Here is a 12,335-nt window from a genome sequence, read left to right as displayed (position 1 = left end):
CCTACAGCCCATCATCCGTAATCGCAGGTTTCTCAATCAAAACACTCCCAACATCTGGCTGTCCCCAGGTAAAACCTTACCTGCCAGCACAGACACCGGCCGAGAGGCAGCAGGCAGAGAAAACCCCCTTTGCACAGCCAAGTTCACGTCCGCTTGCCTCCCCAACCACAGCAAAAGCAACGCTCAAGATTCCTCCCTGTATGGAAATGATCTGCGCAGGGACCTGCCCTATGCACCTCCGGAGCCCTGAGTGCCTGCCCTGCGTGGCAGCTCAGCCCCGTGGGGCTCCCACTCAAGCACCATGGGCACCGGGGCTGTCAGCATCATCCCTGGCTGCTGCTCCACGTTCACCGTGGGGTTTTGGATTTGTTCCCCTGTATCTCCGTGCCCTGTGGCATAGCAGAGCTCACCCCTCCGCGGTGCCGAGCAGACGGATGTTTGCAGAGTGTCTTCAAGTCGCTCGACAAAGGAGCGGAGAATTAATATTCCTTTTAATTAAAGGCAGCAAAACGTCTTTGTTCCTGAACAGAGAGAAAACAACAGAGGGAAGAGCTCAAAAGCTCCTTCTAAGCTAGAGACGAGACCATCGCTTAGATTCAAAGACACTGTCAACGTGCACGTGACCTCAAATTAAAAAAACCCAAAATGAAACCCAGCAGCGGCGGCTCCTCTCCGAAAGCGAAGGGAAGTTGCAAAGTTTTTCTTGGCTAATAGGGGGAAAAGAAAAAAAATCCAACAAAAGGTGCGTTCAACCAGAGGAACGCTCTGCAGAATCCGAAGGCACCATCCAGTGGCCAGGGGAGTGATGGGGATTGCTGGCTGTGCCCCGGCCCAGCATCACGGAGGAGCCCCGGCGGAGCGCGGTGCCAGCCTCGCTCCATCCCTACACAAACAGCATTCCCTCGGCAAAGCCAGCCTGGAGTGAGCGGCAGAGTGCCAGCCAGCGCTGCTTAATGTAATTCTGATGGGAAAGCAAGAGCCGGACGGTGATTAATGGCTGCGAGGATCGGAAGCAGACCTGGATCCCTTCCTTCCCAAATCCGCGTCCAACAAGCTGTCCCCAGTCACACAAGAGGACACCGCGCGTGTCCCCAGCACAGACCCGTGTCCTCGCACGTAAGCACAGAATTACTCTGCCGTAGCTGTAACTTCACAAACCAGCCCCGGGTTTCCTCCCACAGATTCTCCCGAGTGGATCAGCTCCTCCTCGCCACGAAACGTGGCTCCATCTCTCAATCGCCGGCGGCCGGAGCGGAATGTGGAGCCGGCGGGTTGGTGGTCCCAGGAGGAGGGATTCAGGGAGGCAAACCACATCTCCCGCCGGGCAGAAGCCGGGAGACACGGCAGGGAGAGGGTTTACTGCGGGGGGGGACACGCACACACAGATTCGCGTGGGTCCCCGCGGCGCTGGGCCGCCCCACGCCGCCCCGGCTCTCGGAAAGCTGCTGCCGGGTACGGGGAGGGGAGCGCTGCCCGCTGCACGGACGGCGGCACCGGTGCCCGCTCACCCCGGCCATGCCTCTGCTTGCCCTGCGCCGCGGCCCGGGAGCGGCCGAGCGCGGGGATGGAGAGACCGCGGCGGCGGGGACCGCGCTGGCTCCGGCATCGGGAGCATCCCCGACACCGGGAGCCTCCCCCGGGCACCGGGAGCATTCCCAGTCCCCGGCGCACCGGGAGCATCCCCGACACTGTAAGAACCGTCCAGGCACCGGGAGCTTCCCCGACTCCTGAGCACCCGGAGCTCCCCAGGGCACCGGGAGTATCCCCGTCCCGGCGCACCGGGAGCACCCCCGACATTGGGAGAATCCCCCGGGCACCAGGAGCATTCCCAGCCCCTCTTCCATGCGAGCATCCCCCTGGCACCGGGAGCCTCCGATTCCCTTGCGCACCGCGAGCATTCTCCGGGCACCGGGAACATTCCCAACCCCTGTTCCCCGGGTGCATCCCCGCGCACCGGGAGCCTCCCGGTCCCCACTGCCGGCCGCGGACGGCACTTACCGTCCTGAGGTGTGGCGGAGGCGTGAGGTAAGTCCCAAGGCAGGGGCCCGCAGGACCGGGCAGAGCCGGCAGCGGCCCCCGGCGGCGGCGGCCCCGGCCCGGTTAAGGCCGGCGCGGGCGGAGCGCGGCCCCGCGGCGGCGGCTGCCCCCGGCACCTGCCCCCCGCCACCGCTCGCCGCGCCCGGGGCCGCCGGGGGCCGCCAGCCCGGGGTCGGGGCGCTTCCACCCTCCCCCGGAGGGGGGGCACCGGAGAAGCTGGGGAGGGTAGAGGAGCCGGTAAATCCGCGGGGCCGGTTCACCCCCTACGCGCTGCCTGACGGCGCATCCTCCGGCGCTGCGTCGCGGCCATGGGACGCCCGCGGCCGCGCGCCTTGCCGTGCCGTGCCGTGCCGGGCCTCCGCAGCGCCCGCCGCGCCGCCCATCCCGGAGCGAGCGCCGCCCGCCCGCGCCGCTGCCTTAGACAGCGCCGCCACCGAGCCCGGCAGGGGGCGCCCCGCCGCCGCCGCCACCGGAGCCGGGCTCCCCCCTTCACCGGGGGTGCGCGGCCGGGGGAGGGGGATCGGGATGCGCCGGGCTGAACGGAGGCATGGGGGGATGCACGGGTTTATGGGGGGCTGCGCAGCACAGGGGGGCTGCACAGGGAAAAGGGGGGATACACTAGGATACGGGGGAGCTGCACAGCAGCGGGGGGCTACGCAGAGAAATGGGGGGCTGCACGAGGGTACAGGGGGCTGAACTGGGGCATGGGGGCGCTGCGCAGCACCGGGGGGCTGCCCAGAGAAATGGGGTGCTGTACAGAGACATGGGGGCTACATAGCACCAGGGGCTGCACGGAGTTATGGGGAGCTGCACGGCACCGGGAAGCTTCCCGGAGATATGGGGGGGCTGCACAGAGACATGGGGGGCTTTACGCTGCAGGAGGTCTCCATAGGAACAATGGGGGGTTGCACAGCACAGGGGGGCTCCATAGGGATGTGGGGGGCTGCCCAGCACATGAGGGGCTGCCCAAGCTTGGGTGTGCACAAGGACTGGGGACTGCCTGGGGACCGGAGAGACATGCAGGGGGTGCACAGGGCTTGGGGGCTGCAGAGGGCTGGGATTTGCAAAGGGTTCAGTGTTCACAGGGGGTTGTGGATGCTGAAGAGTGAGGGTCAGGGGGCTGCAAGGCACCACGACTTGTTTGCATGGGATGGGGGCGACTTCGAGGGAATGGGGCCAGGGCTTGTCTGGGGCCGTGGGAAAAGCCAGGGGGATGGAGCTGGCACTGTCCCAGGCTGGAGTGGGGGGGGGGGGGTGTTTGCAAGGCGCTGGGGGGGCTGCATGGGGCTGGCGCTGTGGTTGCTCTGCTTCCCTCTCGGGAGGCCCAAGAGCCAGGGTTGCAATAGCAGCAGCCACACACGCAACCACAAGCCCCACAGGCACAGCCCTCAACAGTCCCCATGCCTGTCCCTAGCTGGCCTCGTGGTGCCCCCCACCCTGCTTGGCCTTGGGGGGCTCCCTGGGATGGCTGCGTGGTGCTGGCGCCACAGGAATGCCAGTGGAGCCCTTCCTCTACAGCAGTGCTGGGCAGGATCGCAGGCATTCACAGCGCTGCCTGCCCACGCTGGGTCCCCAGCGTGCCCTTCCTGCGTGCCCCATGCCAGATGGGGGGGGAACATTAAAATTCCCCCCCCCCCCCCAGTCCTACTACTATGTTGTCGCTTTCTTGTGCGCCGGGTAACACAAGCACTGCTAATTTCCCTGTGCTGAAGCCCTGCCTCTTTGCGTAATTACTCTGCTTTGGCAGCTGCCTTCCCTCTGCGAGTTGCTGCTCGGAGCCTTTGCCACCCGCATGGTTGGTTGTTGTATTGCTCATCCATTCCTGCTTCCCAGGGCTGGGTGCTGGGGACCGCGGTGGCTCTGCCAGGCTGCTGCATGGCTGCATGGTCACCGCATTGGCACCGCGCGGTCACTGCATGGCCAGCACACAACTGCTGCATGGCCAGTAAATGACCATCACATGGACACTGCGTGATCACTGCATGGCCACTGAATGACCACTGTATGGTCAATGCACAGCCGAGCTCTCCCCATGCCCCCCAGTGATGGGGTTACAGGGGGAGGGTGCAAGCCAGTGCCCTCAACCCCACTGGACCATCTCAACCTGCAGCTCTGGTTTTGCATCCCTCATTCCCAGAGGGAAGCTCACAGCAGGAGCCTTGCCCTGCTGTTGCACTGCCTGTGCAGGGGGAGTATGAAGGTCTTGAAAGCTTTTGTATCTACACCACTCAGCACCGTGTGTGTGCACTGGGCAGCATCACATACCCTGCACTTTCCACTGGGGTTGCCTCTGACCCTGCTCCTCCCTCATTCCCTACCCCCTCATTCCTTATGGGACCTTTCTCTAGGAGCCTCTTGCAGGGGAGTTTCGTGGCCTCACGAACAGCAGAGGAAAATCCACGCTCATGCACAGCTACATCTGCTCTGCTGTCCTCCCATACAAATACCAGCAGTGTGTGTGCACTGGGACGTGCAATGCACAGTGCAATCCCCTGCCAGTGCACACATCAGTCCGAGCATCACCCTAAGATCAGAGTCCCTGTTTCCTGCCAGCACAGGGCTCCTTTGGGCTCTGCCTGCTAACCAGGAGAGCAGAGACTGACCACAGGGGTGACCACGCTCTCAGCCAAACAGTCTGTCCCACACTTCCACCCCGATGCCACCCAATACATTGCAATACATTGCACTGTGCCATGAGCCCAGCCATGCCCCTGTGGTGACCAAACTCATCCCCACCAACCTACAACACCCTGACCATGGGCACCCCACAGGGACCTGCTGGTGTAAGCTGCAACATCTCCAGCTCCTGGTTAACCCAAAGAGTGTAGCTGAAGGATGCTATCAAGCACCTCCTGGCTTGGCACCATCTTGCCCCATGAACCCATGAGTAAAGGCAGATGTAGCCAGGCACTGCTGCCCATGCACCCTGCGTTTGGGTGGCAGGGTCTGCTTCATTCCTATTCCACACACGCAGCCTGTAATTTTGGTCTATTGAAGTCATAATTCACTACTGTGAAAATAAACATTTGTGTTAGCTTGCTTTATTCAGCGGGCCTCGTCTGAATGTTAATAATTCCCTGTCGGCGTGCTCGCACGTGGCCGTGGCCACTGGGACAAAGCCTGAGCACCCATGGCCATGCCCATGGCCACGTCTTTGCATGCTTTGGGTAGGATCTCACCATCCTTCGCATGCTGAGCCGGGGGATTCCAACAGAGATGGGGAGAGAAGCGCCACTTAATGCCAAGCTGAGGATGATGGGAGAGTAAGATAATTGCAGTTTAAAAGTGATGTTTAGTGAAGCAGACCTGGACCCGTCCCTGCCCATGCTTGTCCCTGGTTTTGTTTGCTTGCGCTGTTTTGTGGGTGCTCCCACCCTGTGCCAGAGCTGAGCCGGGGCAGGCAAGAGCATACCTGGATCACACTTCATCTGTCCCCTTGGCTGCCCCCATGGCTGCCCCCTGGGTATCCCCATGGCTGTCCCCAGGGCTGTCCCCAGGGCTCTCTCAGCCACCAGCCAGAGCAGGGCTGGCTCAGGGCTCCCCGTGTTTCTCCCCGCTGGGTGCTGGTGCTTCCCCTCCGCATTTGCATCTTCCCAGCCTTTATCTTCCTCCCAGTCTCTGTATTGCTGCAATTACAGACACTTTAAAACACAATGATCTGGCTGTTAGCGTGATGGATGACAGAACCTTTCTGTCTGGTTTAAATCATTGCCGAGAGTGAGCGAACTTCCCCGGGTTAACCCCTTCATGCCCCCCCAACCCAGCTCCCTGCCAGCTGGATGCTGCCGTGTGCTCCCATAGCACATGTGGGTCCCATGGATGGGGATGAAGGGGGGCCTGGCATCCCTCAGTCAGTGCTGGTGGGGAACCATCCCCCATTTTTCATCTCCCTGGGTGCATGGGGCAGATGTGGGGCAGGCAATGGGACTAGCGCTGCTTTGGTGCTGCAGTGGGAAAGCAACGGCCACACTGGGAGATAAGTGCTTGCCAGGCCCCGATTGCCTGTGCCTGGATCCGTCCCAGCCCAGGGCCTGGCAATCCTTCTCCCGGCAAATCTGGAGCGGGGCAGGATGGGGCCCCACCGGGTTCCCACCCGGCAGAGAGAGTGGAAACTCCTGTAATGACTTGGTGCCGGTCACGCTGGTGCGTGATTGATGGCGCAGCATGCAGCAGGGATTAACTGTACATGTTATGGCAATTCACGCTCCCTTTGTTTTAAGGAGCCAGCATCTCCTGATGCCTGCATCCTGCCCTGTGCCTGCCGCTGCCTGCACTCCCCGTTCCCACCACTGTCCCCACTGGGTGTCTCAGTCCCATGGGATGGTGTTGGTACCATCACCCATCACTTTTGCTTAATGGTACTGGTCAGCCTGTGGGGTGGAGGGGATGTCCTGCTGGGTGCGTATGGGGAAAGGCTTCAGTGGGGCTGGTTGGGGAGATGCTGAGGACCTGCCCTGGGCAGATGGGCTCCCCACGGCATGGCCTTGGTACAAGAGGGAACCACCAGGGCCTGGCATAGTGTGTGCCGGCAGATAAGGTGCTCACCGAGGGCAGATGGGGGCAACTGGCACCAACCCTTGCAGGAAATGGTCACCACCATGCACCATCTGTGCCCCACATCTGCCTGTGCACATGACCCCCCACCCGCTATCAGGGCCATGCACATGGGCTGGGGGCAACACACTGATGCCACTGCTCACACTGCCCCTGGGGCAGCCCCAGCCCTGTGCCCTCCTTGTGCCTTTGCAGTCACCACCATGTAGGGCTCTATTTTCACACCTTATGGTTGCCCAGACATCAGTCATGACCCATCACTTCTCTCTCTGTAGCTCTCACTCAGCTCCTCACCCTGCCTCTGGCCAGCACCACCTTGTCCCCCTTCTCCTGCGCTCTCCCTCAGGTCTCATAACCTGGGCTCCTGCTCAGCCCTGTAGGAGCTGATTGCTATTCAGGCTGCGTCCCCTCTTTGCAAGCCTCAGGCTTCTTAAAAAAGGGTTTATCACACCTTCCCCCTCTCACTCTGGTGAGTCCCAGCAGGCCGGGCAGCACCCATGGGCACCCGCAGCCCCTCCACTGCGTCATGCAGGGGCTCCTGCCTGGCTCTCTCGGAGCCTTGTCTGGAGGCGAAGGCACTGAGCCGTGCTGCAGGTTTCCTGTGTCACCCCCAGCGGGTCTGTCTGTCCGTCTGGGTTTCTCAATCTCTACCCACTCCCTCTTGGGAGCAGAGCATCCCCGGGTGCCTCTCTGTGGTCCTCACTGGATGTGCGAGGTCCCCAGGACTTGGCGACAGTGTGGGTCTGGATGTTCACAATTAGATGCAGCAATGCAAAACCCTACTTCAGTGTAGGGTCCCCATTTTCCATGGGGACCTGTTTGCTCAGAGCAACCCTGTGGGAACACCGTGCTCAGGCAGGGTCAGTGTAACTGTGGATGCTCCCATTGCCCAGCTGCCTGCACAGATGCGGTGTCCTAAATCTCAGTGTCTAAATCCAGAGTGCCAGAAGCCGGGCTGCAGCCCCAGCCTTCTTCCCTTGGCATTCCGCTTGCAGGAACCCTGGCTGCGTTTCCCTGTGCGTTAGTTCATCGGGGAATGCGAGGGGGAGATAAGGGGCTGGTGGGGAGCCAGTGGCCGGGGAGATGGCTCGCCTGCCCGCCGGCTATCACCCACTGCAGCTGCATCCGCTGCGGTCACATCTGCTCAGCAGGAAGTGCTGCTCGCCAGCCTCTCTGAAGAAAGGGGGGTCCTTTGTGCCCGCCTTCCCTCTGTGCCCACTTGTGGGGGTCGCCAGACTCGGGGCCACCTCCCCTGCAGCAGCCCTGGACCCTCGCTTCCTCAGCTGAAAGGAGCAGCCCCTTGGCTGTCGCCACCAGGAAGCAGATCCAGGGGCTTTGTGGCTTTCCCACAACTTCCATAAAGAAAGGAAAAAAAAAAAAAGCATCTTCCATTAAAAGAAAAAAACCCAAATCCTGTTTTCCTTGCTGACAGATTCGTTCCTGCCTCATGGCATTCAAAGGGAAACCAGCCCCTTCTGCTTATCATCCCCGCTCGCCCTGCACTCCAGGCTCAGAAAAATCACCGGCTTGGCTTAAACACCGGGAGACTTTGGGACATGGCACCATTCCTATGGGTGCTTTTAAGATTTTGGGGCTGCTGGGGGCCAAGTTTACATGTTTGCTTTGCCACAGAGAGTCTGGAAAGTGTTTTACTTGCAAAGCAGAGATGGCCTTGTGCTGCGCTGCCTCCGGGAGCTGATGTTTTGGGGCGCACATAGGTGCTGCTGGCACCCCATGGCAGCACTGTCAGCTTCATCCTTGGCCAATGGGAATTCACTGGGAGATGCTGAGTGAAACCCCCCGAGTTGCCCTGGCGAACAAAGCGTGATGGAGAGCCATGCACTCTGCTGCACTGCAGAAGGCCCCTCCAGCTCCTTTGGTCCCTCCCCATGGCACTGCTCCCTTTTGGAAGGCCAGGATGGGGAATGGTGTTGCTGAGCCTCCACAAGAGTTATGGACCTGGCTCCTAATACTGCCTGGAGCATGTGCAACCTGAATACAATGCCAATGGCTGGGGAGATGAGAGCATCTCTCAGCCCTGCCATGGCACCACAGTAGCCCTCCCTGTCCCTTGCCCAGCGGGCAGCCCTGATGGGGTTAACAGCGGATTCACACTCCCCTTCTTCCCTGCAAACCACGGGATACCTGCCAGCCCTCCCCATCCCACTGCTTGCACAGGGCTCTTTAGTGATGGAAATTTAATTAGCTTGCATTGCACTTCCAACACCTCGCATCCCTGCAAAAATCAATCCGAGCTAGTGGGAGGTGGTGCAGCGCAGCCTGCCTTCGCTCCAGCACATGGCTTTGCCCCGGGGCTGCTTCCAGAACCCCCTCAGGGCCAAAATGCCCATCACTGGGCTCTGACCACGCGGAGGTCAGCACCGATCCATGCCATGCCATGGGGAGCTGCAGCCTTGCAGCAGAGAGGTCTGGTATTCGTTACCAGGTCCAGATGCACCACAGCAGCAGGGGACATTGCGGCTGTCTCTGGCCACCTGCATCGTTTCCAAGTTCCCAGGCTAAAAGCAGGGTTTGTTATCAAGAGCAAAAAATGTGCCACCTCTGTTGTATTTCATTTCCCTTTCTCCACCTCTTCCCTGCCCGCTGCGCATCGGAGATAACAGCTCTCCATGCCGAAGCCGGAGCACAGGGCAGGCAACGGCCCTGCCAGCCCTATCGCTGCCTCGCTGGCCGCAAGGAAATCAGGAAGTTTGCAGAGATATTCGGCCAACAAAATAAACATTTCTCTTGCCAAGAGCCTAACGGGCAGCTCAGCAAGCCTGCAGCAATCTGCATGGCTCCCCTTACTGCAGCCGTATGGACAATGATGCCCACACTGCATCCACATGGCTCCCCGCGCATTGTGGCACAGTGGGTGCCCGTCATCCGGGATGCATCCAACATTGCCGTAGGAGGCATGTCTGGGGATGAGGGCTCCAGTGCAGCTCCTACCTGCTTGGCATGGCACAATGGGTGCAGCACCCAGAGTGAACCCAAACCACTACCCATGCCATGTCCCTGGCCTGCAGGGTCAGTGCCAGGGCTAGGCAGTGGGGCAGGGGCCTGCGGGCAGAGCATGGTGCTGGTGGGGACAGGGGTGTGTGAGGGGAAGTGGGGCAGAGGGCCAGTATTGTTCACTGAGGGCAGACAAATGCCGGTGACTCAGCCGGCAGCCGCTTTCCTGCCTGGGCATGGGCCCGGCAGGAGCCCCCCCGGTGCTAATACAACCCCTTGGTCAAGGCCAAGCTGTGGGGTGTCCATTGCCCTGTGTGAAGCTATGCCCGGTGCCAGGAGGATGCTCCAGCCCATGGCAGTGGGATTGCTCAGCCCCATAGAGCCTCAGCACTGCCATGCTGCAAGTGAACAGCTCCCGAGCAGCATGTGGGCTGTTGGCCCAAGAATGAACAAAAACACCCAGTAAACAGAGGACTGAAACCTTGTAAATAAACTGATTACTCATTATGGAAAGGTTAATTGCAGAGCAGGATGCACATGGGTCCCTGTGACGGTAAGCCCGTGGTGCCCCGCGGTGCCTGTGCCGTGGGGTCAGCCATGCTGCAGCTCACCACTCCGGCTGGCTGGTCCCCGTTGGCGATGCACTGGTGGGCACCGACCATGTGCCACCCTTGGGGAGCACCAGCCCACCCAAAGCAAAACCCAGTGTCCAGTGCCAGGCTGCATTGGACACTGGAGAGAGTCACCTGCACCATGGCACATGGTATGGACATGCCCACCCGCCACCTTCCCCCCAACACTGCCTTGGCCTTACCTGTGCTGGTCCTGCCCGCTGCCCTGGAGGGGTGCCCGTCCGGCTTAGGGGGTCCCGCGAGCATCCCAGGGGATGGGTGTCAGCACCCCGGCACAGCCAGCCTGCTCCACGTGTCGATGCTGGAGCCGCGCTGGGCAGGGAGATGCTGAGCACCGGTGGCGAGCAGGGTCCTGCCCCCTCAGTGCCGCAAGGGCCTCTCATGTGCCGACCGAGGCCGTGGTGGCAGCGGAGCCGTGTCCCATGGCAAGGGGGAAGGTGAACAGCTGCCGGGCAGTGATAATGCAGTGGGTAGGGGGGGGGGCCGGGCAGCTGCGCCCGTGTCCTTCCCCAACAGGAACCATCTGCGACCAAGCCCAGCTCTGCCTTCCCTATCAGCCATTCCGGTCTGACTTTCCAACAACTTCCCCTTCGCGCCGGCTTCACTTCCTCACTGCGAGGGACCGGTGTGGTGCAGCTCAGCATGGGCAGCACTGTGCAGCATGGTGAGGCGGGAACACCATGGTGCATGGCATGATGCACCTTAGCATGGGCATCATGGTGCACAGCCAGCATAGTGTGGCATGGTATGGCACGGCATGACTATCAAGTTGCAGCACCGCACTGGCAAGCCATAATGGCACAGCCAGCATTATGCAGCCAGCATTGTGTGGCTGGCATGATGCAGCACAGGATGGTGCAGGACAGAGTGGGAAGTGCAGTGCAGGATGGTGCAACCAGCACAGCATGGCCTGTGCACCGCAAGGATAGCTGCTGCACAGAGGAGTGCAGCCCAGCACAACATGGTACAGCTCAGCACAGCATGGTCACTGCAGTGTAGTGCACCATGGCCATCTCAGCATAGCCTGGCACAACCAGCATGCTGCCACACCAAAGGATCGCCTCCCTTTCTGCATCCCTGCATCCTACTGTCCCCTTCGCCTGGGGACAGCCATGGGTGTGAGAACCTCCCCTGGCTGCAGCATCAGCGCTGTGCAGGAGCCAGACAGGCTCCAGGCACCAGCCTGGCTCCAGCATCACCTTGGCCTGTTCAGCACTTGGGGTAACCCCTTGGCGGGTACAGAGCCCCCCACTACTGTCAACCCCTGCACCCCCAGACCCCTCCCCTCACCAGGGCCTGGGCTCTGCACCAGCCGCCAGCGAGAGGAAAAACTTGTTAGAAACCCGAAAGGCGGCTCCGGGCTGCAGGTGGGAGGGAGGAAACGTGTCCTAAAAATACAGCAGCGCCGGCACGGTCCCCGAAGGTGGCTGAGCAGATGGTGTGTCTCGGTGGCCACCTGCGCTCCCGCAGATGGTTCCCGGGGCTCCCCACTTCGTGCCCCCAGCGCAGGGCTCTCAGGGGGTGGATGGGGAAGGGGCAGTGGGGTGTAAGTGGGGAGGAAGATCCCAGAGCGTGGGGGTGCTGTGCTGCTGGGCACAGGCTGCGGGGTAGAGAGGGGTAAAGCGGGTGTCACCAGCAGGTTTGCTACATCTCTGACCTCTGGGTGCAGCCTGGGGCCCCAGGGGATGGCGAGCATGGTCTGAGTGCTGCAGGGAGACAAGGGGAAGCCCCAGCACGGGGCCAGTGAGCAGGGGAAAAGGACCACACAGCTACAAACCACAGCCCCAACACAGCCAGGGCTGTGCTCTCGATGGGAGATGCTGCAGCTGCCCCCAGCAAGCCTCTGCGCTAGACCTGCATCCCACATCCCAGTGATGCTGGGGGATCCCAGGTCCATCCTACCTGCTCTGGAGGTGTCTGTGCCCCACCGGTGAGGGCAGAGCAGCCTGGCTGTGTGGACTGAGGACTGGCAGAGGTTTCAGAAGGGTTTCTGGCTGTGTTTCACTTCTTGCCTCTTCCCTTTTTATTTCTTGTGGATCAGGTGGCTGAAGGCCCAGGTGGGCTTGGCATCAGCAGCCCATGGTTTTGTTAAGCCACCCTGGATGGGGGCCAGGGTCACCTGCAGTGGGAGATGGAAGGTGCACGGGGATTAAAGGC

General features: G+C 61.2%; 1 protein-coding gene across 7 annotated transcripts in view; it reads right to left on the bottom strand.

Annotated features, from left to right (window-relative positions):
• CBFA2T3 (CBFA2/RUNX1 partner transcriptional co-repressor 3) overlaps nucleotides 1–10,886 on the bottom strand; it is a 30,057-nt gene extending 19,171 nt beyond the window's left edge. The window contains exon 1 of one of the 7 annotated variants that reach the window (XM_030512026.2): nucleotides 10,361–10,886. In XM_030512026.2, coding sequence (XP_030367886.1) covers nucleotides 10,361–10,424 — 64 coding nt within the window. In that variant the 5' untranslated portion in view covers nucleotides 10,425–10,886. Of the gene's footprint in view, nucleotides 1–410; nucleotides 1,501–1,998; nucleotides 2,450–10,360 lie in introns of those variants that run through there. The other 6 variants (XM_030512027.1, XM_030512025.1, XM_030512029.2 and 3 more) reach the window with 6 other exon arrangements.
• Between the last annotated feature and the right edge of the window lie 1,449 nt (nucleotides 10,887–12,335).

This window comes from Strigops habroptila, chromosome Z (assembly GCF_004027225.2).
Source record: "Strigops habroptila isolate Jane chromosome Z, bStrHab1.2.pri, whole genome shotgun sequence".
Lineage (NCBI taxonomy): Eukaryota > Metazoa > Chordata > Aves > Psittaciformes > Psittacidae > Strigops > Strigops habroptila.
This window is presented reverse-complemented; position numbering and strand designations above follow the sequence as displayed.